General features: G+C 36.5%; 1 protein-coding gene across 3 annotated transcripts in view; it reads right to left on the bottom strand.

Moving 5' to 3' along the window:
- The window catches only part of LOC123561520 (uncharacterized), a 93,608-nt gene that overhangs the window by 35,611 nt on the left and 30,409 nt on the right, over window positions 1–27,588 (bottom strand). For 2 of the 3 annotated variants that reach the window (XM_053553114.1, XM_053553115.1), the window contains exons 6-10: window positions 23,168–23,305; window positions 13,417–13,626; window positions 12,520–12,715; window positions 8,293–8,724; window positions 576–1,504 (exon numbers count right to left, since the gene is read on the bottom strand). In XM_053553114.1, the coding sequence (XP_053409089.1) occupies window positions 576–1,504; window positions 8,293–8,724; window positions 12,520–12,715; window positions 13,417–13,626; window positions 23,168–23,305 (1,905 nt within the window). The remainder of the gene's footprint in view (window positions 1–575; window positions 1,505–8,292; window positions 8,725–12,519; window positions 12,716–13,416; window positions 13,627–23,167; window positions 23,306–27,588) is intronic. The other variant, XM_053553116.1, reaches the window with a different exon arrangement.

Below are 27,588 nucleotides of genomic sequence, written 5' to 3'. Positions count from 1 at the left end.
TCATTAAGTACTATCAGCATGTGAAGTTTGAAGGTCCTGGGTGAAGTGGTTCGCGAGTAAAGTGCCTTCATGCAAAAAGATAACGTTGGCCCCTGTGACCGTGACCTTTGACCTGGTGACCCCAGTCAGTAGGGGTGGTGTACTCAATAAGTACTATCAGCATGTGAAGTTTGAAGGTCCTGAGTGCAGTGGTTCGCGAGTAAAGTGCCTTCATGCAAAAAGTTAACATTGGCCCCTGTGACCTTGACCTTTGACCTAGTGACCCCAAAGTCAGTAAGGTTGGTGTATTCAATAAGTACTATCAGCAAGTGAAGTTTGAAGGTCCTGGATGCAGTGGTTCATGGGTAAAGTGCCTTGACCTTTGACCTGGTGACCCCAAAGTCAGTAGGGGTGTGTACTCAGTAAGTACTATCAGCATGTGAAGTTTGAAGGTCCTGGGTGCAGTGGTTCACGAGTAAAGTGCCTTCATGCAAAAAGTTAACATTGTGACGAACGAACGAACGAACTAACAAACGGACAGTTGAAAACTAATATGTCTCCCTTCGGGGGGCATAAAAACATATCTTATTCATTACCTGGTTTTGTAACTTTGCTAGAACATGCAACTTCCCACTGCCTGTTGTGAAACAGCACTGCTGTAACAACCTTACTTCTGTCTTTGTAACCCAAACATCTTCACCAAATGTCTTTTTGTGTTTATCAAGAACCAAGCAAACCCTGTACCAAACCAGCTGTCCAACTTTTATTTCCAGGATCTCTCCTTCATAAAACTTGTCCCGCGCTGAGTTCAGCCTTACGCATACCATGCATCCAACAGCAAGTTCGTCACTTGAAGGAATGGAGTTTGAAATTATATATCGCGAGTCTGAATTCACTAGGTAAGTTATTTCTTCATCCCCATCAAATAAAACACCAACAGTCCCCTTTCTATTGCATATCCTAATAATCCCTGAATAGAAAGCATTACCTTTCTTTATGAGAACTTTCTGGTTAATTAAAGATTGGCTTGACTGTTTAACAGTACTCTGCACTTTCCCCATTCCAGAGTTCTCAGAAACGTCATTTATACTGGCAGTATGTTGTTCACACTGGGGATTACTCTCTCTTGCTATTCCATCTGGCTTCTGTCCTTCTAAATTAGAATCAAACATTGATTTTTCAATTCCTATTCTACAACTTCCCCCATTAACATGAAGAACAAAGTCTTTGAAAGACTGAAAGCATTTACCACATTTCTTGCATGTATTTTGTGACTTTTGCTCTTCAGTTCTACAACTGGTGTTGTTCTGATGATTAGAAAATCTCATTAAAGTTTTGAACAATTTTCCACATTTCCTGCATTTATATTTAGGCTGTTTCTTTTCTGTTATACAGATTCCCCTGTTCACATGTATAAGAAATGCATTGAGAGCCTGAAAATGTTTGCCACATTTTTTGCATTTGTACATATGCATATATTGATTTTCCATATGTATATCTGCATGAAGTGGGGTCTGCCATTTCCCTGAAAAATACAAAGTTTAAAATAGTCTCTATCACTTAAAAGCCAAATGAGCCGCACCATGAGAAAACCAACATAGTGCATTTGCGACCAGCATGGATCCAGACCAGTCTGTGCTTCCGCGCAAACTTGTCAAGATCCATGCTGTTCCCTTTCAAAGCCTGTTGTAATTAGAGAAACCATTAGCGAACAGCATGGATCCTGGCCAGACTGTGCAGATGTGGAGGCTGGAGTGAATCCATGCTGGTCGCAATTGCACTCTGTTGGTTTTCTAAAATACTGTGTGTACTAGAAAATAATGAATAAACACCAAAATGGATATGCCAGCTAGGTACACTATTAACATTTCAAATAAAAGTAGCACATGTATTTAAATATTTCTCTTCAAACCAAAAGTAGCTGATTTCAATTTTTTACAAATTAATGTCAACTACTTAAGCACCATGCTTATCAAAAATACCAACTAAGAGCTCTAAACTGTATATTAAATACAAATTTCATATTTAACAAGAAGCTGCGTTCAATAAACGCTTGATGCCCCCGGTGGCATCCTTGTCGATACAAAGCAACCCAAGCCCAAAACGAGGTCAAGTTCAAGGTCAAGGTCAAACTGAGGTCAGGTGATGTCTGAAGATGAGGAATGGTCACAGGTTACATCTGCATTAGTATCAATTCATTCTTGTAAGGGGTATTCACGGATGCTAGACGAAACGGTCCCATTTGGTTAACCAAGAGATGGCCCATATAAAGCAAACCAAGTCCAAAATGAGATCAAGGTCAAGGTCAAACTGAGGTCAGGTGATGTCTAAGATGAGGAATGGTCACAGGTTACATCTGCATTAGTATCAAGTCATTCTAGTAAGGGGTATTGATGCTAGACGAAATGGTCCCATTTGGTTAACCTTGTACGAACGGACGAAAGAACAGGACAATCACTATATGCCTCCCGCATCAGTAGATGCCGGGGGCATAAAAACATGAACAGTTACTTCATATGACTTAAGCAAACATAAAATAAGCAAGTTTGATATGTATATCAACAGTTACTACATGTATTAGGTTTAGAATAGTACACAGGGTATACTCATACAGCTTAACACAAAATAAATGTGTACTACCACTTGAAAAACTGTCTGATTCTATTACTTTTATGACATTCAATTATAAATGTTTCTCTATATGCAAACTTAATAAATATATTTGAGCCGCGCCATGAGAAAACCAACAAAGTGCAGTTGTGACTGAGCAAGGGATCCAAACCAGCCTGCACATCCATGAAGTCTGGTCAGGATCAATGCTGTTTGCTAAAAGTTTCTCTCATTGCAATAGGCTTTGAAAGCAAACTGCATGGATCCTGACCAGACTGCGCAGATGTGCAGGCTGGTCTGGATCCATGCTGGTCGTAAACACACTATGTTGGTATTCTCATGGTGCAGCTCATTAAATTTTAGTAAAGTTAAACACATTTATCTACAAGGGAAGAGTACAAGGTTATAACTGATGTATTTTAGGTACGATATGTCAAGTGGCTCAAATTATTTCCCACAACTTGCAAAGTTGATTATATTTATAATTTATAACATTAACTTTAAATAACACTTTCATTGATGGCAAATCCAGAATGAAACTGACTTTATTCCATTAATACAGACAATTTAGTATTCACACTGACACAGAATTTTTACTTTCATTTTGTGAAATCTCTATCATTTTTAAGGTATGACCCTTTTCTCATCAATACATGCATCAACATAATTCTGATCAATCAATCAATCTATCCATCCATCCATCCATCCACCCACCAACCAATCAACCACAAACCCACCCACCCATCCATCCATCTGATGGATCCATCCATCAACCAACCAACCAATCAACCACAAACCCATCAATCAATCAATCAATCAATCAATCAATCAAATCAAGCAAGCAATCAAAAAAGGCAAATAAAGTAGCGACTGTACCTAAAAACTTCAGATTTGACTTTTAAGGGTTTATATAATGTTAAATGACAGCTTAGTGCGCCAATTTACTAAATAATGTCAAGTCTTTGTCTTCACCTCCTTAATATAAAACCAGAAATATTTCACATTGGAAAAATCACCATCTAAAACTATGTATGAAGCAAAGCCAACAAACCTATATTGAAATTCCTTCTGTCTTTTAGTAAATTCAAAACACTAGCCAGAACCTAAAACTCTTAAAAAAATCTGAGTGAAAGTGAATTATAGGCAGAGTTTGCCACATACTACACCTAAAATTACCTCAGGTTCATACAGCACTACCATCAACAAAATTATACTCACTCACAAATACACAGTAAGCATTGTATTTTCTTGTATGGAATCTTTACATGTGTGAAGGATTATAATAAGTGTACATTTCCTTTTTTTGCTTACTTGTGGCTGTGGCACTCACAAAAATATTGCATCTGGTGTTCACTCATGAGTGTACAAACAAGAGTTTTAATCAATGTCATATCAAACTTCTGTAAAACTTCTGATACTAAAACAGATTTTCTTAAAGAAAATGCATTTTATTGTTACACAAGATTAGCTTTCAAATTTCTATTTATATATTATATATATACAGATTAGTTGCAAGTTCCATATATATATATATATATATATATATATATATATATATATATATATATATAAGGAAACTTTTGCAAAGCTAAATCTTGTGTAACAACTTAAGCAATGAACTTTACATATCAGTAAAAATATGACTTGTACCTCAAGTCAGAGTTATATTATTTCAAAATCCTGTAATAAACAGTTACAGACCAGACCAGAAAAAATCCCTTCAAACCTTTGACGCTCAAGTGTGACTATATAAAAAGTACTTTATTATAGACGATAATTCTGGTATGAAAAATGGTATGATTTTCTTATCTGTTCTTTATTTTTTTATTATTTTTACTTTATTATTATTATTTTTTTTTTTTTTTTTTGGTTATTTGCCTTTTCAACAGCACTTCAGTAATTTTGCTATAAATAAAGTACCGTATTTTCCCGTATTAACGCCCCCGGGAGCGTTACATTTTCCAAAGAGGGGGCGTTTATTTGAGGTAAAAAAATAAAAGATGAAAATTTTTACAAAACTTAAAAACATCGTTCAAACTAGCTGTAAAGTGTTTCTGTGTTGTTTAATCCCCCTAAAACGAAATTATTTGGCATCCAATTTAATGCAGTGTGTCTTTTATGCATTTAAATACGGTACCTCGTGTATTCCATGTCTCGCTTTTTGACACGCTGGCGACACTACACATTACGTCATGACCCAAACAGCTGTGTACTCCGATAACATTTTCCTTAGTACATGCGGGTAGCTAATAGCGCAATACACAATGTCAATGGTTTGACACGCTGCTATGCCTGCTTTTAAATTAAAAGTTCTTAAAACTGCCGAAGAAAAGGGTATATCGTAAACACATTGCTGCAAGTCTGTTTAAAGTCGGCAGGAAGCGTGTGCGCAAGTGGTGTAAAAACAAATCCAAAATGTATTTACCGTTTAATTTTCTGTTACGTACCGTACTTAGTACAAATGTTTTGGACTTACGGTACATGGACTGTTTAAAAGTGTGTTTAATTTTTAATACATTGGACTTTAGTACTGTAAATCACTTATTATGTGGACTTATAAAAATGAGGTAGGTGATTTTTTCCCGTTCTTGTTGACTTTTTTTCCCCCTCCAAAATGGGTGGGGGGCGTTAATTAGAGGGGGGGCCTTAATTCGGGAAAATACGGTGCAAGGTCTTTTATGTAAGGAGTTATGGACCCTGCCTCAGTCAATCAAGGAAAACTAATTATATTTTTCATTTTTCGTTAGCATGCAGTAAAATGGAATTACAAACAAGTTATTGCAGGTTTCTGATGCAAAACTTGAGACAACAAGTCAACAGTTCAGAACAGAAGGTCATGCAAGGATGCTTCTGAACAAGTTTGGTGAACATCCATCAGCAGGTTCTTGACAGCATGACTCCATCAAAACATATTAAAAGGCAAAGTTAAGTGAAGATCCATCAAGTGTTTCATGAAATGTCTTTAAGTGTTTGTTTTCATTTTTAGGTCTGGTGGCTTCTATGTGCCATCATTTGAATAAAAACTTGAGAAACATCTATCCAAGGATGTTACTGACCAAATTTGAAGAAGATCCAGCAAACATATATGAAGTTTGTAATTCTATGTTTTTTCTATTTTTATCACCTTTAACCCCTTACTGCAGCCAAGAAGAACAAATAAAACAACCTTGAGGGGAGTATATGTCAGGATGCTACAGACCCAAGTTTGGTGTGGTAGATACGAACATATGCAAGTAAAAATAATAATGCATGCAGAGCAAACGACAACGGATGCGGACCATCACAATCTTCAAATGGCTAATCCTGAAGTCTTGATTCTAAGTACTTAACAAGGCATAATTTTGTAAAATGCCAGTTGTCAGTCAGTTATAGTCTCTGACTTGGTGACTTTACATCACAATTACAAAGAACCCTTTCCACTAAAGTGACATGCAAAAATTTTATGATGCATATGGACAGGACACATGTTAGAACAGAAGCTCTACTATTTCAAATGGTTAAAATTAAGAAAGCGAAGGGACAAACCAAATAATGAAATAAACTAAATCGCATGAAAGGACGGCAGTTACAACATTGAGCCTTACATTCCTGTATTGTCCTGTCATCTCTTTTTGCCCACATTAACATGTAAAATATTTGAACATGGTGGCACCCCTGTACTCTTAGCTGAAGCTGAACGAGACACTGGTACAGAAACAGCACTTTCAAAATGGCAATGCTTGCTATTTACATGCTTTCTATAACAGTATATGCTTGCTATAGTTATAAGAGCATATGCTTGCTATAGCTATAAGAGCATATGCTTGCTATAGCTATGAGAGCATATGCTTGCTATAGCTATAAGAGCATATGCTTGCTATAGCTATAAGAGCATATGCTTGCTATAGCTATAAGAGCATATGCTTGCTATAGCTATAAGAGCATATGCTTGTTATAAGTGGCATGCTTGCTATAAGTTGTGGGCATTTTTACCACAGCAAGTACACTCATAAGGACGTTCGCCACTATGGAGCCCAGTGTGCTCCAACAGGTGGTGTTTTAGCTTGAATGCTTTGTCACAGCTTTCACATTTGAATGTCCTAGAGTCCTTTACTGAAACACACCCACTAATACAATACTGTTTTTAAGTAATGGACAACAAAACGCAAATGGCATATTATTTCTTAAATGAGGCTTTTCTGTCTTCATTTTTTTGTAAAATTATATGGGTCATATGGCAACTTTCAAGCTTTTTCATGGCAGAGGAAACCCCCAGATGCCCCTCCCGGCATGCTGGGCACCTGGGTAGAACCACTGATCTGTAAGCCAGTCTGATCATTGTCTGCACTGTTCGTTATTCAGTCAGTAAATATTCAGTGAGCACCCCTAAAGTTGACAAACAAGTTGTACTGCATAAATTAAAATATGGACCAGTCCATTTTGATAATTTAGCAGGGTGAAGATTAATATCTTTATATGGTCTTAAAATGTGGAAAATGCGTTATATGAAGTGCAAGGGCAAAAACTTGACTAAAAATCCTCATAAAAATGGGTATAGTTAAAACTCTCTATCACCTTTGGGAATCACCATATTAATCTTATATGTTGTAAAGAGATTGCTTTTGGACAGAAAAACCATTAAGAGGTCAGTATATTATGTTATGTAACAGTGACTGCCTTTGTATGTAAAGAGCCTGGGCACTTTATAAATCTGGTATAATATATATGATACGGAGAGAAAAAAGAAAACTTGGTTAGTGACTGTGTCAAATACAGTATATTCACCTAAATAAATAAACATATTAATGAACCCAATTATTTAGAAGTCTTCTAATCCATACAATAAACTAAAGACACTGAAGAATTTTATTAATCCAATATTTCTACACTGTCAATCAAAAACTGGCCCAAGCTGTTAAGCTGACATTAGAAACTCACAGAATACTGCATTATGTAAGAGTCAAATGATGAGAAACCTTTCTGTCTATCTAAAATACTGCCTGTCCCCTGGTCAGCCCAAAATTTCACCAAAAGATCACTTTTGTGTCTAAACCTTCAACTTAAGAGATTTGTTTTGAAAAAGTCTTCCAAATGAACCTCAATGTACAAAACCAGTCCCACTTCCAAGGTACCCAGCTTGAATAAGTTTGTAGCAAGCAGTACAAGTGCTAATTGTTAAGCATTGTTTGTCTTACCCTTTCACTAGGTAAGATTTCCTTACACTACTCAATGTTACAAGACCGCTATGATGACCCTATAATACTCATCTCAATACTTGGAAAAGAGAGTAAGTTCAGAAAGACATCTTAAATACAATGTTTACTGAACTCCTAATATAGCAATGACTAATTCAAGGGCCATAACTCTATATTTCTGACCATTTTCAAATATGTTTTTCAATAAAAAATTGCATATGAGTACATGACACTTTAAATGCATAGAATTTCTCATACATGAAGCAGCGTTCAAAATGAGTCTAATGCATTACAGATGGGTGGGGTATTGCATATACCGCACATACGGCCAACCTGCGTTATAATTTCAACCCCGCTAGATCCCTGGGTCTCGAACCTTGGACCCCAATGACAGCATTATAAAGGGGTCCCAGTGTATTCTGCCTGGGAATCGAACTCATGATCTCATGACCTGTAGATCTGCATTCTCCCTATTGAGCTATGCAGGTAGGCATATAATATAATGAAGTACTGGATAGGTGGTTCATACCTGTTTGATTCACATATGCTGTGCTACCATTTCGAGGATGATTCGAGTTTTGTAATGTCATGGAGCCACTGTTTACAGACATTGTAGAGTTAGATGGTGAACTCGAAACATTTTCTTCAGCAGACGAATATGGCAGCACCTGTGGTCCAGTACTCTGTCCAGGATATAGTTCCTCTGTGAATGGATTCTGGCCAATTTGGGGTCCCATGTTGGAGTCCATCACTGAGTTAGGTCCATCTTGCATTATGTAAGCAAAGTTAGGATAATTCTGATAGCCCATTGACCCCATCATGTGGCCCAGCCCCTGCATGCAAGGACCCATGTCATATGGACCTACCATGTTGCCTGACCCTATCACAGGTGCACCATGAGGCCCATTAATGTTTACCATTTTGGGATCACTTGGCATTCTATTTCGAGACTCTTGTGATCCTGAAAAACAAATGAACAATTCAGTTTGTAAGTATTTTAAAGATGATGTGTTAAAGTCTTGCAACCCATGAAGAGATTTGAGAAGTTCAAATATAATATTGATAATTATGATTTTATTTCCAGGCAAACGCTGCACATGTTACAAGACCTATTTTATCACATTTGACACTATAGGCGCAAAATAAACCCGTATTTCTGATATTTCACTAGTGTAATACATGTATAGATACTGATACAGTTTTAAAAGACAAAGTAGAGGACAACCGTTAGAAGGAGAGGACAACTGTAAGCTGACATAGCTTTTTGTCCAATTCCTAACTAATGTTCTGTTAATATTTCATGTATTACTGAAATAAAATATGTTTTAACTAAAGACATTGGTCAATACTGACTTTTTCAGGTGTAGGGGATATGAGGGAATATAAGAAACAATGTTAGTACAAGAAATGTAAAAAAAAAACAAGAGCTGTGACTATTGGTGAAAAATGCCCCCGAAGCGTGCCCAAGAACGCTAAAGTTGTCAGTGCAAAAAAAAACTCTCATCATTTCGTGACCTTGACCTTGACCCCAGAGACCAGGTGACACACATTCTCAATATGGTTAACATTTTGGTCAATTATTTTCAAGTCACTTGATAATGGCAGCATTATGACCCAGACAAGAAGAAACGTTGACTTCTAAAAGTGACATTGACCATGTAGCTAGGGGTCTGGGTCTTGCACATGACACATCATCTCAATATAGGGAACATTTATGCTGAGAAATTCGTCAATGGCAGCTATGGACCAGACAAAAAAATTAACCCTGTTAACCATTAACCTCTAAATGTGACCTTGACCTTTGAGCTAGGGGTCAGGATCTCGCACATGACACATTGTCTCATTATGGTTAACATTTATGCCAAGTTATTTCGAAAGCCCTTCATGGATGGCAGAGTTATGGACCATACACGAAACAGAGCCTGTTAAACTTTAACCTCTAAATGTGACCTTGACCTTGAAGTCAGAGGTCTGGGTCTTGTGCATGACATGTCATCTCATTATGGTGAACATTTATGCCAAGTTATTTCAAAATCCCTTTAAGGATGGCAGAGTTACAACCCAAACAAGAATTTACACATACACATGCATGCACACACGGACAGACAATGAGATTTTAATATGCCCACCTTCAGAGGCATAAAAATGTTTTGAAAGGGGGATAGGTGGGATACTAAGAAACTATTTGAGATATACAACATGTGTAAGAAATGTAAACTTAAGAGGGCCAAGATGACCCTATATTGCTCACTTGAATTTCACAGTTTAAACTGACTAGACAGTGTGCCATTTTAGAAGCTCCAGGCATCAAGTTCCAGGCAGTTGAGGTAAATTACATTTAGAAATCAGACTGAACAAGAGTGCCGGAATGTCACAATATACGCCCGTCATAGCAAATTTCTTTACACTAGCACCTGTATTTGCAAATGAAATTTTAATTCTGTGGTTGTGTGGTAACTATTGTAATCTTTTGTTTTTCTAAGTCCACAAAAAAACCTTCTTACCAGGCAGAGATACTTTAAAATACACCTAAAATTTGAAAGTAACACCTATGTAGTACCGCAGAAAAGTGGTATTGGTTTTTCCCTACGGCAAAGCTCCAGATAAGCTTTTGGTGCAACTGGGTATTTACCCATCACTTTTTGTCTGAATTGGGTATTGGATTTTAAATTGGGTAAAAATAATATAATTACCCAGCCTTTTCAGAAGTAATTTGGTATTTGCTAAAACCAATTGGGTATTTTACCAATCTCGCACTAACAATTGAGTATTTTTTGCTTACAGTATACATGGTATATATCATTAAACAGGATTGACTAAGTACCTAAGTACTTTAATGGCGCTCTTCAGTGTTTAATACAAAAATGTATTTAAAATTGTAATGAATGTTCCATACTGTTGTTTTATTTTTCACTTTTAATGCAGTCGGAGATCAGTCCATCCACAATATCCCGAATGATCCACAATATCCCAAACGATGTGGTCTCCGCAATATGTATTCTCCCAAGCGATTTTTTAAGAATTGGGTATTAGGAATTTGACTTGCATATCAGTACGCACACTGTATGAATTCAATTGGGTTTTCTGCTATTTTAATTGTGTAAATACGCAAATACACATCTTATCTGGAGCTCTGCTACGGTCAATTATAAAAAAGTTACAATGTAAGTTATTTACACTAACAACTAAGGGAAGCTAATCTTAAAAAAAATCCACAAATCCACCCTGCCCCCGCAAAAAAAGTCAACACCAAAATCCTTACCAGGTAGAGATAGGTCAAAATACACTTCTAAATTGGATGTAACATGCAAGTTGTACTACAGGAAAGTGGTCTCGATTTTTCTAAATTTTTGTTACAATATAAGCTATTTATAGTAACAACAAAGGGAAGTAATTTTAAAGAAGGGACCTGCGCATGACAATCTGTCTCATGATGATGTACAATTTGTGCCAAGTTACATCAAAATCCCTCCATGCATGAAGAAGTAATGCTCCGGACAAAGTCAGTCTTACTATCCGACCTTTGGACTCTTAAGTGTGACCTTGACCTTAGACCTAGGGACCTGGTTCTTGTGCATGACACTCAGTCTCATGGTGGTGAACATTTGTGCCAAGTTATATCAAAAACCCTCCATGCATGAAGAAGAAATGCTCCAGACAAAGTTTTCATTCTTGTATCATTTGACCTTTAAGTGTGACCTTGACCTCAGCCCTAGGCACCTGGTTCTTGCCTATGACACTCCACCCCATGATGGTGAACAGTTGTGCCAAGTTACATCAAAAGCCCTCCATGCATGAAGAAGATATGCTTTGGACAAAGCAATTCTTGAACTTGACCTTTGACCTCTAAGTGTGACCTTGACCTTAAACTTAGGTATATGGTTCTTGCGCATGACACTCTGTCTCATGATGGTGAACAATTGTGCCAAGTTACATCAAAATCCCTCCATGCATGAAGAAGATGTGCTCCGGACAAAGTCTGTGGACGCTGCCCGCCTGCGAATCCGCCCGCCAGGGGCGTTCCCATAATATGTCCCATTTTTCAAACGGGCTAAAAAAAGATTGAATATAAGCTATTTATAGTAACAACAAAGGGAAGTACTTCTAAACTATGGACATGGTTCTTACGCATGACACTCTGTCTCATGATGGTGTACAATTGTGCCAAGTTACATCAAAATCTCTCCATGCACGAAGAAGAAATGTTCCAGACAAAATTTTCATTCTTGTATCTTTTGACCTCTAAGTGTGACCTTGACCTTAGACCTAGGGCCTGGTTCTTGCGCATTACACTCTGTCTCATGATGGTGAACAATTGTGCCAAGTTACATCCCAATCCCTCCATGCATGAAGAAGATATGTTCTGGACAAAGTAATTCTTGAATTTGACCTTTGACCTCTAAGTGCGACCTTGACCTTAGACCAAAGGACCTGGTTCTTGCGCATGACACTCCACCTCATGATGGTGAACAAATGTGCCAAGTTACATCAAAATCCCTTCCTGCATGAAGAAGATATGCTCCGGACAAAGTCTATGGGCGTTCCCATAATACACGGGCAGATAAAAAGAGAAAGTGCATAAAAATATAAACAAAGGTGTTGATGTGGAAGGACTGCAACGACTGGACGAGTAGGATAGCTTTCCTTATACTTTGTATAGTCGAGCTTAAAACCAAGCACATAATCTGACTAACACACACATTACACACATCAAAATAATCAATTCAGGAGCAATATAAGATTTAAATACACTCACCTTGTGGAGGCATTATATTCAGTTTTCTGTATTCATCATCTTCAAGTATCTGTGCTGGATCCATTCCACCACGATCATGCTGACATTCAAAGGCAAACAAATATTTGATATAGCTTTCCCTGAGTAGGGTAACAGCTTTCTTAGAACTGCTGCCACAGAATGCCTTACAAATGCTATTCCACTGGGCTTTTGTAACCTAAAATACACATAATTTTCTGACATCATCAAAACAAAAATGTTTCTTTTTAATAATAATTTTGCATTTTCGTCAAGATTGTAATACACATTTTGTTATTTATAGCCATAATAGAAGAACTTTAAATATTTTAGATAATTGAATTCCAATCGTGCATAAGTCATTTTTTCTGAAATTCTTTATTACAAGAGACAATTCTGCATTTTTGTTTTAAGTCTCATTATGGAAAACCATGTCTGAGATATGACTCCTGACAGACAGAAAATAGAATTAAACACTATATGAGAAAACCTACATAGTGGCTTTGTGACCAACATCTGCGCAGTCTGGTCTGGATCCATGCTGTTTGCTTTTAGAGTCTATTGCAATCAGAGAAACTGTTAGCCAACAGCATGGATACTGACCACTGGATCCATGGTAGTCGAAAAGCCTCTATGTTGGTTTTCTCATGGCACGGCTCATATATGTACTATCTGCCACAGAAACATGCAAGGTGGCATTTCTCTACACCAGTTAACTTTTCTATCATGCATCATTACAATAATCCACACCACATCATAGATATGGTTTTGGACAGATGGATGGAAAGATGGACATAATTATAGAAAAACAATGCTAAAACTGTATTCCCACTCCCTTTGATCAGGCTGTACTTCAAAAAAGAAATTTAATGGTCCATCATTTTGTGCTAAGAATATTACCTCAACCATCCCACCTTTTTTCTTCACTTTCATGTAAAGGCAGAAAAGATCCAACGGTTGTCCCATAAAGAAAGGCATGACAGACAATGGAGTTCCCTTCTCCTCTAGGTATGACAATAATGCATCCAGAAATGGTCGCCTACAAGATTCCCAACTGTTAGGTTCCCAACTCATCTCATATAACTGCATAATATCATGAGAATCGGAGGTCTGCAGGGTAGAAATTAATGTATACCTTTAGTCATTCTAATACAACATTATTATGTTTATCTTTAAGGAAGTTCTGCACGTTTCAACGATCAACCAGAAGTAATGGCGTAAACGAAAATTATGAATTAATGGAAACTCGTGCTTAAAAGAGAAGGTTCATTTTTGCCAAAAACTGGCCTAAGAACTGAAAGTCTCTAAATGGAGAAAAATTTTCTTTCATCAAGAAGCATCAAAATACATTCAATATTTTACCATTTATCCATTATCGAAGAAAATATCTGCTGTAAATGAAAATACTTTTAACATTACAGGTATGGAAAGCCTTCATTTTTTATCTAAATTTTCAAACAAATCAGAAATTTTCAATATGGGCCCAGCTGTCAACAACAACCAAAAAATGACCATAAATTCTGTGAATTAGCTGGATCTACGGGCAAAATATTTTTATGTTCCATGACTGTGCTCAAAATTAAAAATATTCCTACATAACCTAAATTAAAGCAAAAACTGCCTATTTTCTCAAAAATCTGTGGTTATCAGCAATATTCAGTGACATCATTTGCACAAGGCACAATCACTTGCCGTCAGTAGGCCAAAGGTTAATCAAAGCGCTCAAAGCGCTGAAGGTGGCTGCTAATCAATGTTTAAAATATTACATAGAAAGCGACAACTGAGGAATTGTTAATACAAGAGGACCATGATGGTCCTGAATTGCTCACCTCTTCCCACATGACCCAGTTTTGAGTATGACGGTGTTTTTTCTATTATCTGACATAGTGACCTAGTTTTTGAGCTCATGTGACCCAGTTTTGAACTTGACCTAGATATTATCAAGATAAAAATTCTGACCAATTTTCATGAAGATCCATTGAAAAATATGGTCTCTAGAGAGGTCACAAGGTTTTTCTATTATTTGACCTATTGACCTAGTTTTCGAAGGTATGTGACCCTGTTTTGAACTTTATCTAGATATCATCAAGGTGAACATTCTCACTAATTTTCATGAAGATCTCATGAAAAATATGGCCTCTAGAGAGGTCACAAGGTTTTTCTATTTTTATACCTACTGGCCTAGTTTTTGATGGCACGTGACCCAGTTTCGAAACTGACCAAGATATCATCAAGGTGAACATTCAGGTCAATTTTCATGAAGATCCACTGAAAAATATGGCCTCTAGAGAGGTCAAAAGATTTTAATAATTTTAGACCTACTGACCTAGTTTTTGACCGCAGTTGACCCAGTTTCAAACTTGACCTAGATATCATCAAGATTAACATTCAGACCAACTTTCATACAGATCCCATGAAAAGTATGGCCTCTAGAGAGGTCACAAGGTTTTTTTATTATTTGACCTACTGACCTAGTTTTTTATGGCACGTGACCTAGTTTCAAACTTGACCTAGATATCATCAAGGTGAACAATCTGACCAATTTTCATGAAGATCCATTCAAGGGCATGGCCTCTAGAGAGGTCACAAGGTTTTTCTATTTCAAGACCTACTGACAGTTTTTGATCGCAGTTGACCCAGTTTCAAAACTGACCTATATATCATCAAGATAAATAATCAGACCAACTTTCATACAGATCCCATGAAAAATATGGCCTCTAGAGAGGTCACAACATTTTTTCATTATTTGACCTATGACCTACTTTTTAAGGGCACGTGACCCACTTTCGAACTTGACCTAGATATCATCAAGATGAACATTCTGACCAATTTTTATGGAGATCCATTCACAAGTATGGCCTCTAGAGAGGTCACAAGGTTTTTCTATTTTTAGAATTCATGGTTCATACAGAATATCAGCATGATCAGAGACAAAAGTTTCAAGGACTTTTTACAACTTTTCAAGCACTATTTTTTTTCAAAACCACGACCTAATCTGAACAACTTTTATTATATAATGCAAAAATAAAACAACCATCACTTGTCACACCTTTGAAAATGACGTAATTCGATTATTAGATTGATGTGATTCACTATTTTGCTGAGGTTTAACGCTTTTCTTGTGATTTTTTAGCGCACTCCTACTAACGATACCTCAAAATTTTGTCACACGACGTACAAATACACTTCGTTCTGTCTGCTCTATGGGGCTTCAGCCACTGTTTATATTCATCTTTTGTCTCCGGCTTACTTGAGTAAACATGTTTATTTTTCTTACACATTTTAATTCACTGGAAACACTCGCAAATAGCTAAAATTTGCGAGTTATTATTCCCCGTTTTTTTTTAAACGGAAACAAGCAAACAGTGATATAGTAGCAATAGCACTCTGTAAATATCGGTAAAGTGTGGCCGTAGACCACTGTAATAGCATACGAGTGACCCGATCCTGCAATTTCACGAATTTATTTTCATTTTCTCCAATTTATTTTAAGCCTTAAATTCTTTTTGCAAAGCAAAGTTACGGAAAGAATATATTCAAGGAGAGAATGGTCAAATTCAAGGAGTTTTTTTCAAAATTCAAGTACTTTTCCAGGTTTTTTAGGGTTTTTGTCATTTTCAAGGAGTTTTCAAGGACTACCATTGAATTCAAGGACTTTTCAAGGCCTGTGCGAACCCTGTAGATCTACTGACCTAGTTTTTGACCGCACATGACCCTGTTTCAAACTTGACCTAGATATCATCAAGATGAACATTCAGACCAACTTTCATACAGATCCCATGAAAAATATGGCCTTTAGAGAGGTCACAAGGTTTTCCTATTATTTGACCTACTGACCTAGTTTTTGACGGCACGTGACCCACTTTCGAACTTGACCTAGATATCATCAAGATGAACATTCAGACCAACTTCATACAGATCCCATGACAAATATGGCCTCTAGAGAGGTCACAAGGTTTTTCTATTTTTTGACCTACTGACCTAGTTTTTGAAGGCACATGACCCATTTTCGAACTTGATCTAGATATCATCAAGGTGAACATTCTGACCAATTTTTATGAAGATCTCATGAAATATATGGCCTCTAGAGAGGTCACAAGGTTTTTCTATTTTTAGACATACTGACCTAGTTTTTGACCGCACGTGACCCAGTTTCGAAACTGACCTAGATATTATCAAGATGAACATTCAGACCAACTTTCATACAGATCCCATGAAAAATATGGCCTTTAGAGAGGTCACAAGGTTTTTCTATTATTTGACCTACTGACCTAGTTTTTGATGGCACGTTACCCACTTTCTAACATGACCTAGATATCATCAAGGTGAACGTTCTGACCAATTTTCATGAAGATCTTGTGAAATATATGGCTCTAGAGAGGTCACAAGGTTTTTCTATTTTTAGACCTACTGACCTAGTTATTGGCCATACGTGACCCAGTTTCGAACTTGACCTAGAAATCATCAAGGTGCACATTCTGACCAATTTTCATGAAGACCCATTGAAAATTATGGCCTCTAGAGTGGTCACAAGGTTTTTCTATTTTTAGACCTACTGACCTACTTTTTGGCCGCACGTGACACAGTTTCGAACTTGATCTAGAATGTACTAAGATGAACATTCTGACCCATTTTCATAAAGATCCCATGAAAACTGTGACCTCTAGAGATGTCACAAGGAAAAGTTTACGCACGGACGCACGGACGGACGCACGGAAGACGGACGCTGCGCGATCACAAAAGCTCACCTTGTCACTTCGTGACAGTTGAGCTAATATACCATAAGAAATTTTTTTTGCATTTTTTTTAATATTCGGCTTTGGTTTCAAAATTAATCCTTTTTCATTGCCAGCCATTGTTTACATACCCGTCCCTAGATTTGCCACTATAATGCCACCCTTTTCAATGGTGGAGTATTTAGACAATTTTCCACCAAAATGCCACCTAAAATGCCACCAAAATGGTGAAAAAATGAACAGGACAGTGGCAAACCCATTTTCCACTAAATTCCACCTTTTTCCACCTATGTACACCTTTAGGTGGCAATAAGTGGAGTATAAAGACAGTTTTGCACCATTATGCCACCATTATGGTGGAAAATTTGTTTGCCACTTAATTCCACCAATAGCCACCTTCATGGTGGCAGTAAGTGGAGTATTTAGACAAATTACCACTAAAAATGCCACCATTATGGTGTAAAATCTATTTTCCACTAAACGCCACTTATTTCCACTAAATGCCACTTATTTCCACTAATCGCCACCTAACAGGTGGCAGTAAGTGTACAAAATTTCACCAAAACGCCACTATGGTGGAAGTCCTATTTTCCACTAAATGCCACCAAATAGCTGGCAACTAGTGGAAATCGGTTGCACCTGCTGAATCTGAAAAAAAAATCAGTAGTAAGCAAAAATCGAATTATATTAATATATTTTTTATTTTTATGCAAAAATCAAAGACCATTCACAAGAAATCACAAACAATCTGAACACGAGGATCAGGATGTTGTCAATGCTGTCTTATTTTTTCATATTCCAGGATGGCTTAAGTAGATGGCGAATGACTCTCCAAATTTTACTCCTTTGGATGTAAGGCCATTTTTCCAGCTCACAATCTGTAACAGAAAACCATACATCTATTAATAGATATATTTTTCTAACATTCTGAAAAATTTTGCAGAAAATTGTAAATTTCCTCTAGGAAATATGAAATCAAAAGTCTAAACTAACTCACTGACATAACAACAAACTCTACAAACTTAATCTATGTCAAATAATATGCAACATCTTTATTATAACTGTGAGAAGTTTCATCAAAATCAGCATTGTAGAAAATTTTTTATTCACTCAAAAGGTTACATTGTTTTGTGGGAATATATGCATCTTGAATCTATAAAAGTGCAATGACACTGGAAGAACTTGAGAATTGATGAAAGATATGGAAGCACCATTGCTCTAAGGTGATTTACACTTGTGTCAATTAAATTTCATGAATATCTATCAATGGATTACTTCTTATGTAGGAATTTATGGATTGAAAAACAATTAAAGGGCAATAACTCTGGTTACTGAAGTGATCCTGACGGGAATTGCACATGCAATGCTGTCGTGATCTACATTTTTGTAAAGTTTCATGAAGATCCATCAATAGATACAAGAAAAATCCCTATTTTTTTACCAAAGCAAGGGGAAATACTACTTTTACTAGGTAAATAATTGAGCAGTGTTAATGAGCTTATAATAATTAATGAGGTTTAGTGATTCTATAGACAAAGCTAGAAAAATATTTTTCCAATTATAAGCATTTTCAATTAACCTGACGGACAGATAAAATAGAAAGGACAATGACAAAAATAATATCCCTCCACCTTTGGCAAAAAGTAATAATAGCACTTGGGTTTTTCATCACATTTATAATTAATATTTATCATATAATACGTCAGGAAATTCTATTAATTGGTGTATTTCATTAAAAATTAAGGGTTATTTAAACATTAGCTTTTTTAAAAACATATAATATTTACCTGATTCAGAATTATCTTGATATGTTTCTTTTATGCAGTAATAAGCTGTATGCTGCTCAGGTATATACAGTCAGGCAGGCAGATCATGTCACAAAGTTGCACTTTTTCACAGAAGGTACCTGGTATGAACAGTTTTAAGTACATATTGTATCCTAAGTGCTAATCAGTAATGTAAATAATTACAAAATGATACAATTTTACAAGCCGTGTTATAAACATGATTGAGCTATATTCCAGAAAATATATCTGCGATTTATCCATCTGCCAAACTTCCTATAAAGACATGAAAGGAGATTTGTTGATTTTAATATAAAGCAGTTTTGTAAATGTTTCAAATTCATGTATTTGTTAAGAGTAAGTAATTAAGACAATGTTAAAGACAGTAGTAATAGTAATAAAAAAATAACAGTATAATATTGTTACCTCTCACAATGTGTTCCATTTTATCCCTGACTGACTTATCAAATGCCAGATTTCAAATTTTGGTATTACTACACAGATAAATTGATTCCACACATACACTTTCTTGGTCAGCTAAAGAAGGTGTCAGATACTTAAGTTGAAAAGCTATAATATTGTAAAAACATCCTTTTTATAAACACTTCTTTTTTTCAATTAATGAAGAGAAAAGGCAAGAACTCTTTCTTTGCATCTGACCTGATGTTTGCCTGCATATATATAAATCTTAACTGACCCAAATTCCACCTGGGGTTGTTTCTATACATTAGTGTGGGAGCTTGTAACTTGATCTATCATTAATCTTATCTTTAACCAACTTTCACTCATGCAGAAATAATACACTGCAGACACATTCAAAAATGATCTTTTCAGATTCAGCTAGTACAGCCAATTTCCACTAGTTGCCACCTATTTTCCACCTTTTTCTGTCTTTCAGAATTGTTGATTGAAAAAGTGACTTATTTATATTTACATTGAATAAAATACTAATAAACTTTGATAATGTGGCAGTTGACCTCAATACAATCGACTGTTTATTTTCCAGTACAGGTAAATCCAATTATTGCTTTACAGTAGATATGTGATGGATTATCTTTGAACACCCCTGGACTAATAGAACTCAACTGCCACATTATCAAAGCTTATTAGTATAAAGATATAATAAATAATGAATATTCTGTCTCACAAAATAACCAAAATTCAAATTTTCTGTATACCACTATGAATATTATTTTTGTCCAGCTAGAGTCAGCATAGACTTATTCTCATTTTAACGAAACCCTTTGAAGGAGCCTGGGTATACTGTTTTGCAGATGTTGGTCAGTCTGTCAGTCATTTGGTATGTAGACCAATCAGTTTCCGAATGATAACTCAAGAACGGGGGAGCATTTTGTGTTATACGAGCTGTTGTCAATGAGGAGTTTTAGCAAAGTCAGGTTCTATGTCAATTAGGCCTGAAGTTTGAAGTTTAGTGTCCATTACACCTTGATTCCAACCCGAGTCCATGTGAAGATTTTTGTACAGGTTAATCCAATGTCTTACAGTTCTCTTTTAAATCAAACATCACAAAACTTTCTAAGTTTTTTTTCCACCTATTCGCCACCAAGAAAATTTGCTAAGTCCCTATTTTCCACTAAACGCCACTCAATTTTCACCATGGAAAAAAACTATGTTCTACTTTCCACCAATTTCCACCTTTTTGCCACCATAAAGTAAAACTATGTTCAAATTTACACCTAATGCCACCTAAATGCCACCAAAATAAAGTGGCGTTTGGTGGCAAATTTACCACTTAGGTGGAAAAAAGAGTTGAATTACACCAAACGCCAACTAATGCCACCTATTTCCACCAATTGCCACCCTTTTGTCATGGAAATAAGTGGCAAAGAGTGGCATTAGGTGGCAAATCTAGGGACGGGTACACACTGATTCAGTCTTTAACGAATAGTTTTGATCCATTTTGATTATTTGTGACGAAAACTACAACATAAATTACATCGAAGATGTTTTACTATGAATAAATAATATAAGCTTTTTCTCCAAATCATTCAGCTTTTAAGATTTCTTTTTAAAGCTTTTGGGCAGTGTCTGTCATGAATTATTATACACACTGATTTAGTCCGTATCAGATAGCTGTGGTTTTCATGAGAATTTTGTGAAAGAAATCAACACAAACATGCACCACAAATGCACCTCAGAATGCCAGTTCTGCAGTGTATTTAGAGGTGCATTAATTATCACTCCATCTGTTATACTCAAATGTTCGCTAGACATAACAGAAGGCTTCGCAAAAACGCTGGACATTAAGTCAGACAAACTTACAACTTTAGTCAGACCGAGAAAAAAGTAAAAAATATGTAACTGGCGAAACGAAACCGTTTTAATTTTTATACATATATTTGTATCCAGATATACTGAGACACACAAAGAGAAAACCAGCATGGTGCGTTTGCAACCAGCATGGATCCAGACCAGCCTGTGCATCCACGCAGTCTGGTCAGAATCCATGCTGTTAGCTTTCAAAGCCTATTGCAACTAGAGAAACTGTTAGCGAACAGCAAGGAACCTGACCAGAGTGGTGTGCGGATCCGCAGTTTGATCTGGGTCCATGCTGGTCACAAATGCACTCTGTTGTTTTTCTCATGGTGCGATTCAAATGAATTTAGCTGAAGTGAGCAGAATCTGTCTTGAAACAATTCAATTTCTAAGTTGGTTAAAATCTGTTATCCGACGACTTGCTACAGTCTGACAGATTGCCGTTTCAAAAAGGCGAGTATTAGTATTATCGCTGCGCCCACTTTCACGGGCTTACAAGTTGATGAAATCGTGATACAGTAGCACCACTTAGTCAAAGCGAGCTTGCAACACTTCTCAGCATGGGCGGCCTGTGGGTTTCAACTTTCATAATTCGTGTATTGTCAGACGAAATTATACCGAATATATGTGTATCTATGCATACATATAGTATCTTATATTGTACCTTTGCTAAAGGAAGATTATCCGTGAGAGAATATTATTTAGAAAACATACATGTCTTTGATTCTCACGGCAGGTCACATTGCAAACAATATCGAATGAATTTTAACTGAATGTTCTTTTATTTTTGTTCACTCTCGTATTGCTAGGCATGTTTTAGTATATTTTGTTCTTGATATAATGATGAACTGTACATGTTCAAGTTATATCAATAAAGTACTGTCCTGTTCATAAATCATCTCACTAAATTTGCGCTAATTAGTGTTAATTGGCAGTATCAACGCCTGAGGAAATCTATAGTTACTATACTATAATAGTTTACCATTGCTGATTATCGATTTTCTATAAATAGCCTAATTAACATATGGTCATATTTTTGCGTGCTTGAAATGAAAACGAGACAATGCAGTCGAAAATTCAGTAACATTCTTAGATCACTAGGGTTGCATTAATATAATATCTTACAATTTGATAGCTATGACGAACATTTAAGTTTGTTCTGACACATTTGAAAAGTGTTACAACTTGCTGGAAAAGCTATCAGAGGTACAAACTGGTATTGTTTATGGACCGGAAATGTTTGGCAACTTTTCCGTTGAAATTCCGTTTCTATTTTTAGCCGCGGATTATTGCTAGCAGAAGTCATTGTTCTTTATCAAATAAAGCCTTAAATTTCGGGAGTTATACATGTGACACTGCGGTTAGGAAACATTTTTGAACTGTCAGTCTGGATTCCCAGGCTAAGTTTCTATATATATATAAGCTATCTTTTCTACGTTATAAGCTACGTGACCTCTGGGGCAGTACTATGCAATAGCTAATCAATATCATCGCTCCAGTTCAGGTGACATGAGGTCATCGTTTGTTCACGTGACCATAAATTTGCATATTTGTATTCATACACGTGGTTGTTTTAATTAAAACGTTGACTTCAGTTTGTATTGATTTTAGTCACCGAATTTACATTAAAAATGGTATTAAGGCATATATTGTAGCTTTGCATATTCTGCACGTTGTGTAGATAATTGTTTACCTGGAAAGCTTGGAAATATTTTTGGTTGCGTTGTTAGGATGGTCTTAAGAACTGACAAGATTTCTCAAACGGAGTATTCTTTTTGACACTGGTGGCAGCAGCCACCAAAAACTCAGTCACTGAGGTCCCTAAGGTGCAAAGACATTATACAAGAAACTTACCGCTGCGACAGATAAGCCACAAGAGCTTGCTAAACTGTCACATTCATCAGCACTTAGTGTACTGGATGAAGCATGGTTAGCAGTCCCAGGAGAGTAGGTTACTCGAGCAAACTGCAACTGTGATATGCCAGGGGTATCCTAAAAATTGGCATCATAAACTTTAGATAGACAACTGCTCTTTGCTGGATAAAATTTCATAAACACCCTATTAAAAAAGATTAACATGTCTAAGTCACTAACAATACTACTGCAACAATAATATGCCCCTTTGTGTCCATTATTGGGACGAACAAGTGTAATTTCTGCTCAAAGATAGATATTAAAGGCCAAATTCAATTAAATTCAATTTTGATTTATCTATAAAATTTAAGACTTGTACACTGAAAAATGTTCTGAACAAATGGGCTGCAAACAAACAGCCTTTCAAGTTGCCTGAATATATCTAAGAAATGTTGATGTAAGGACCATATTTTGTAAGTAATCAGTGAGGTTATAGTGGGTATGGAGATGCTACTATAATAGCTTACTAGGTAAAAAATCATGCTGAAAAGCTGTGCTAACTTTTTTATCATAACACTAAATAAGATCACGACATGGCATGAAACACAAACAATTCAAAAGCTCCCAGAAAATTTGAGTTATTTAAAGCTAGTCCTAAATACATAAATAAGAAAATTTGAGCCGTGCAATGAGAAAACCAACATTGTGCTTTGCGACCAGCATCCGCGCAGTCTGGTCAGAATCCATGCTGTTTGCTAATGGTTTGTCTAACTGCAATAGGCTTTGAAAGCGAACAACATGGATCCTCACCAGACTGGTCTGGATCCATGCTGGTCGCAAAGCCATTATGTTGGTCTTCTCATGGCGCAACTCATTTTTTCCCATTAACCCAGTATCTTAGTTGGGGTACATAGTATACATTAAAACTAGTTTATAAAACAAGAGACATGGAAATTCCACAAAAAACCAGGTTTTCAAACTTATTATTATAGAAATGTTACGGACTCTGCCAGTAAACATTCTTAATATAACTGGGCCACGCCGTAAGAAAACCAACATAGTGGCTTTGCGACCAGCATGGATCCAGACCAGTCTGGTTAGGATCTATGCTGTTCACTAATGGTTTCTCTAACTGCAATAGGCTCTGAAGCTGAACATCATGTATCATGACCAGACTGCGTGGATGCGCAGGCTGGTCTGGATCCATTCTGGTCGCAAAACCACTATGTTGGTTTTCTCATGGCACAGCTCATATCATGAAAAGTGTACCAAAACACTAAAACTAAAGGCACTGCCTCCAAATCATGACAAGAGCTGTCAGTAATGGTGACAAATGCCCCCGCAGCGCCTTGACCTTTGACCTGGTGACCCTGACGTTTGACCTGGTGACCCCAAAGTCAGTAGGGGTTGTGTACTCAATAAGTACTATCAGCATGTGAAGTATAAAGGTCCTGGGTGCAGTGGTTCGCGAGTAAAGTGCCTTCATGCAGAAAGTTAACATTTGGCCCCTGTGACCTTGACCTTTGACCTGGTGACCCCAAAGTCAGTAGGGGTCGTGTACTCAATTAGTACTATCAGCATGTGAAGTTTGAAAGTCCTGGGTGCAGTGGTTCGCGAGTAAAGTGCCTTCATGCAGAAAGATAACATTGGCCCTTGTGACCTTGACCTTTGACCTGGTGACCCCAAAGTGTGGTTCAAAAGTAAAGTGCCTTCATGCCAAAGGTTAACATTGGCCCCTGTGACCTTGACCTTTGACCTGGTGACCCCAAAGTCAGTAGGGGTCGTGTACTCATAAATACTATCAGCATGTGAAGTTTGAAAGTCCTGGGTGCAGTGGTTCACAAGTAAAGTGCCTTCATGCAAAAAGTTAACGTTGTGACAAAACTAACGAACAAACAGTTGAAAACTAATATGCCTCCCTTCGGGGGCATAACAAAAAAAATTTTTTTAGACATGAATCTGACAGAAAATTGTTGCAATATTTCTTAGAAAGACTTCAGAATTTAGCTATTGACAATATGTTATGTAAACACACCAGAATTAGTTGTTTATACTAATTCTTCCATTCAAAATTTAGTAGTGTTTGCAACAGGATAAGAGAGGTAAACTGCCTTAATTATAAAGCTTTATATTTAATGGCCGTGAAGTAGATATACCTCTGTGACAAACTGGTCAAGACAGCAGGAAAAATTTTATTGCCACAGCAACCTGGGTTCAATTCAATTCCAAACTCAGGCATGTATTGTTTTCTATTTGGCATTTTAAGACAGTTCAGAAACAAACTAGAGCTATCACTAAAGGTGATGAATGTACCCCCCGCATGCACTGACACAGTACATTGCAATTTGACACACAAAAGATCGCATAATTATGTGGACTGTATGTATATAGACTGTATGTATATAGTATAGTAACGAAAAAACAAGAGGACCATGATGGTCCTGAATCACTCACCTCTTCCCACATGACCCAGTTTTGAGTATGATGTCGTTTTTCTATTATTTGACATAGTGACCTAGTTTTTGAGCTCATGTGACCCAGTTTTGAACTTGACCTAGATATTATCAAGATAAAAATTCTCACCAATTTTCATGAAGATCCATTGAAAAATATGGTCTCTAGAGAGGTCACAAGGTTTTTTCTATTATTTGACCTAGTTTTCAAAGGTACGTGAAACTGTTTTGAACTTACCTAGATATCATCAAGGTAAACATTCTCACTAATTTTCATGAAGATCTCATGAAAAATATGGCCTCAAGAGAGGTCACAAGGTTTTTCTATTTTTATACCTACCGGCCTAGTTTTTGACTGCACGTGACCCAGTTTCGAAACTGACCTAGATATCATCAAGGTGAACATTCAGATCAATTTTCATGAAGATCCATTGAAAAATATGGCCTCTAGAGAGGTCAAAAGATTTTAATAATTTTAGACCTACTGACCTAGTTTTTAACCGCAGTTGACCCAGTTTCAAACTTGACCTAGATATCATCAAGATGAACATTCAGACCAACTTTCATACAGATCCCATGAAAGTATGGCCTCTAGAGAGGTCACAAGGTTTTTTTATTATTTGACCTACTGACCTAGTTCAGGCTGTCTAGCATACCCTGACAAAAAATTAGGGCTAATTTTAGGGCAATTTGTACAAAAAAATAGGGCTAAAATTAGGAATTTGGTACAATTTTAAGGAAATTTTAGGGCTAAATTTAGGAATTTTCAAATTAAAATATGGACTTTAAAGACCATGTAATGTGCTTACCTTTATGTGACTGACATAAAAGTAACTCACAAATAGTGCTTTATTTACAGAAAAGACGTCTACCACTGGTAAACTGCTTTGAACTGTGCTAAACTGTTTTTTTCTGAATTAGAAGAACTTTTAAACAACATTTAAAACATTTTCTCTTTTTGATCATTGCAAAAATGTTAAAAACTTAGGAATTTTTGTGAAAAAATAGGGCCTTTTTAGGAATTTCCTTTGATTTTTTTTAAAAAATAGGAATTTTAGCCAAATTGAAAAAAAATAGGAAAAAGTAGGAATTTTAGGGACGCTAGACAGCCTGCTAGTTATTTAAGGCACATGACCCAGTTTCAAACTTGACCTAGATATCATCAAGGTGAACATTCTGACCAATTTTTATTGAGATCCATTCACAAGTATGGCCTCTAGAGAGGTCACAAGGTTTTTCTATTTTTAGACCTACTGACCTAGTTTTTGACTGAATGTGAAACAGTTTCGAACTTGACTTAGATATCAACAAGATGAACATTCAGACCAACTTTCATACAGATCCCATGAAAAATATGGCCTTTAGAGAGGTCACAAGGTTATTCTATTATTTGACCTACTGATCTAGTTTTTGAAGGCACGTGACCCAGTTACGAACTTGACATAGATATCATCAAGGTGAACATTCTGACCAATTTTTATGGAGATCCATTCACAAGTATGGCCTCTAGAGAGGTCATAAGGTTTTTCTATTTTTAGACCTACTGACCTAGTTTTTGACCGCACATGACCCTGTTTCGAACCTGACCTAGATATCATCGAGATGAACATTCAGACCAATATTCATACAGATCCCATGAAAAATATGGCCTTTAGAGAGGTCACAAGGTTTTTCTATTATTTGACCTACTGACCTAGTTTTTGAGGGCACGTGACCCAGTTTCGAACTTGATCTAGATATCATCAAGATGAACATTCTGACCAATTTTCATACAGATCCCATGAAAAATATGGCCTCTAGAGAGGTCACAAGGTTTTTCTATTATTTGACCTACTGACCTAGTTTTTGACGGCACGTTACCCAATTTTGAACTTGACCTAGATATCATCAAGATGAACATTCTGACCAATTTTCATGAAGATCTCATTAAATATATGGCCTCTAGAGAGGTCACAAGGTTTTTCTATT

This window comes from Mercenaria mercenaria, chromosome 10 (assembly GCF_021730395.1).
Source record: "Mercenaria mercenaria strain notata chromosome 10, MADL_Memer_1, whole genome shotgun sequence".
NCBI lineage: Eukaryota > Metazoa > Mollusca > Bivalvia > Venerida > Veneridae > Mercenaria > Mercenaria mercenaria.
Note: the sequence above shows the minus strand (reverse complement) of the source record. Positions and strands in the feature narration are given on the sequence as shown.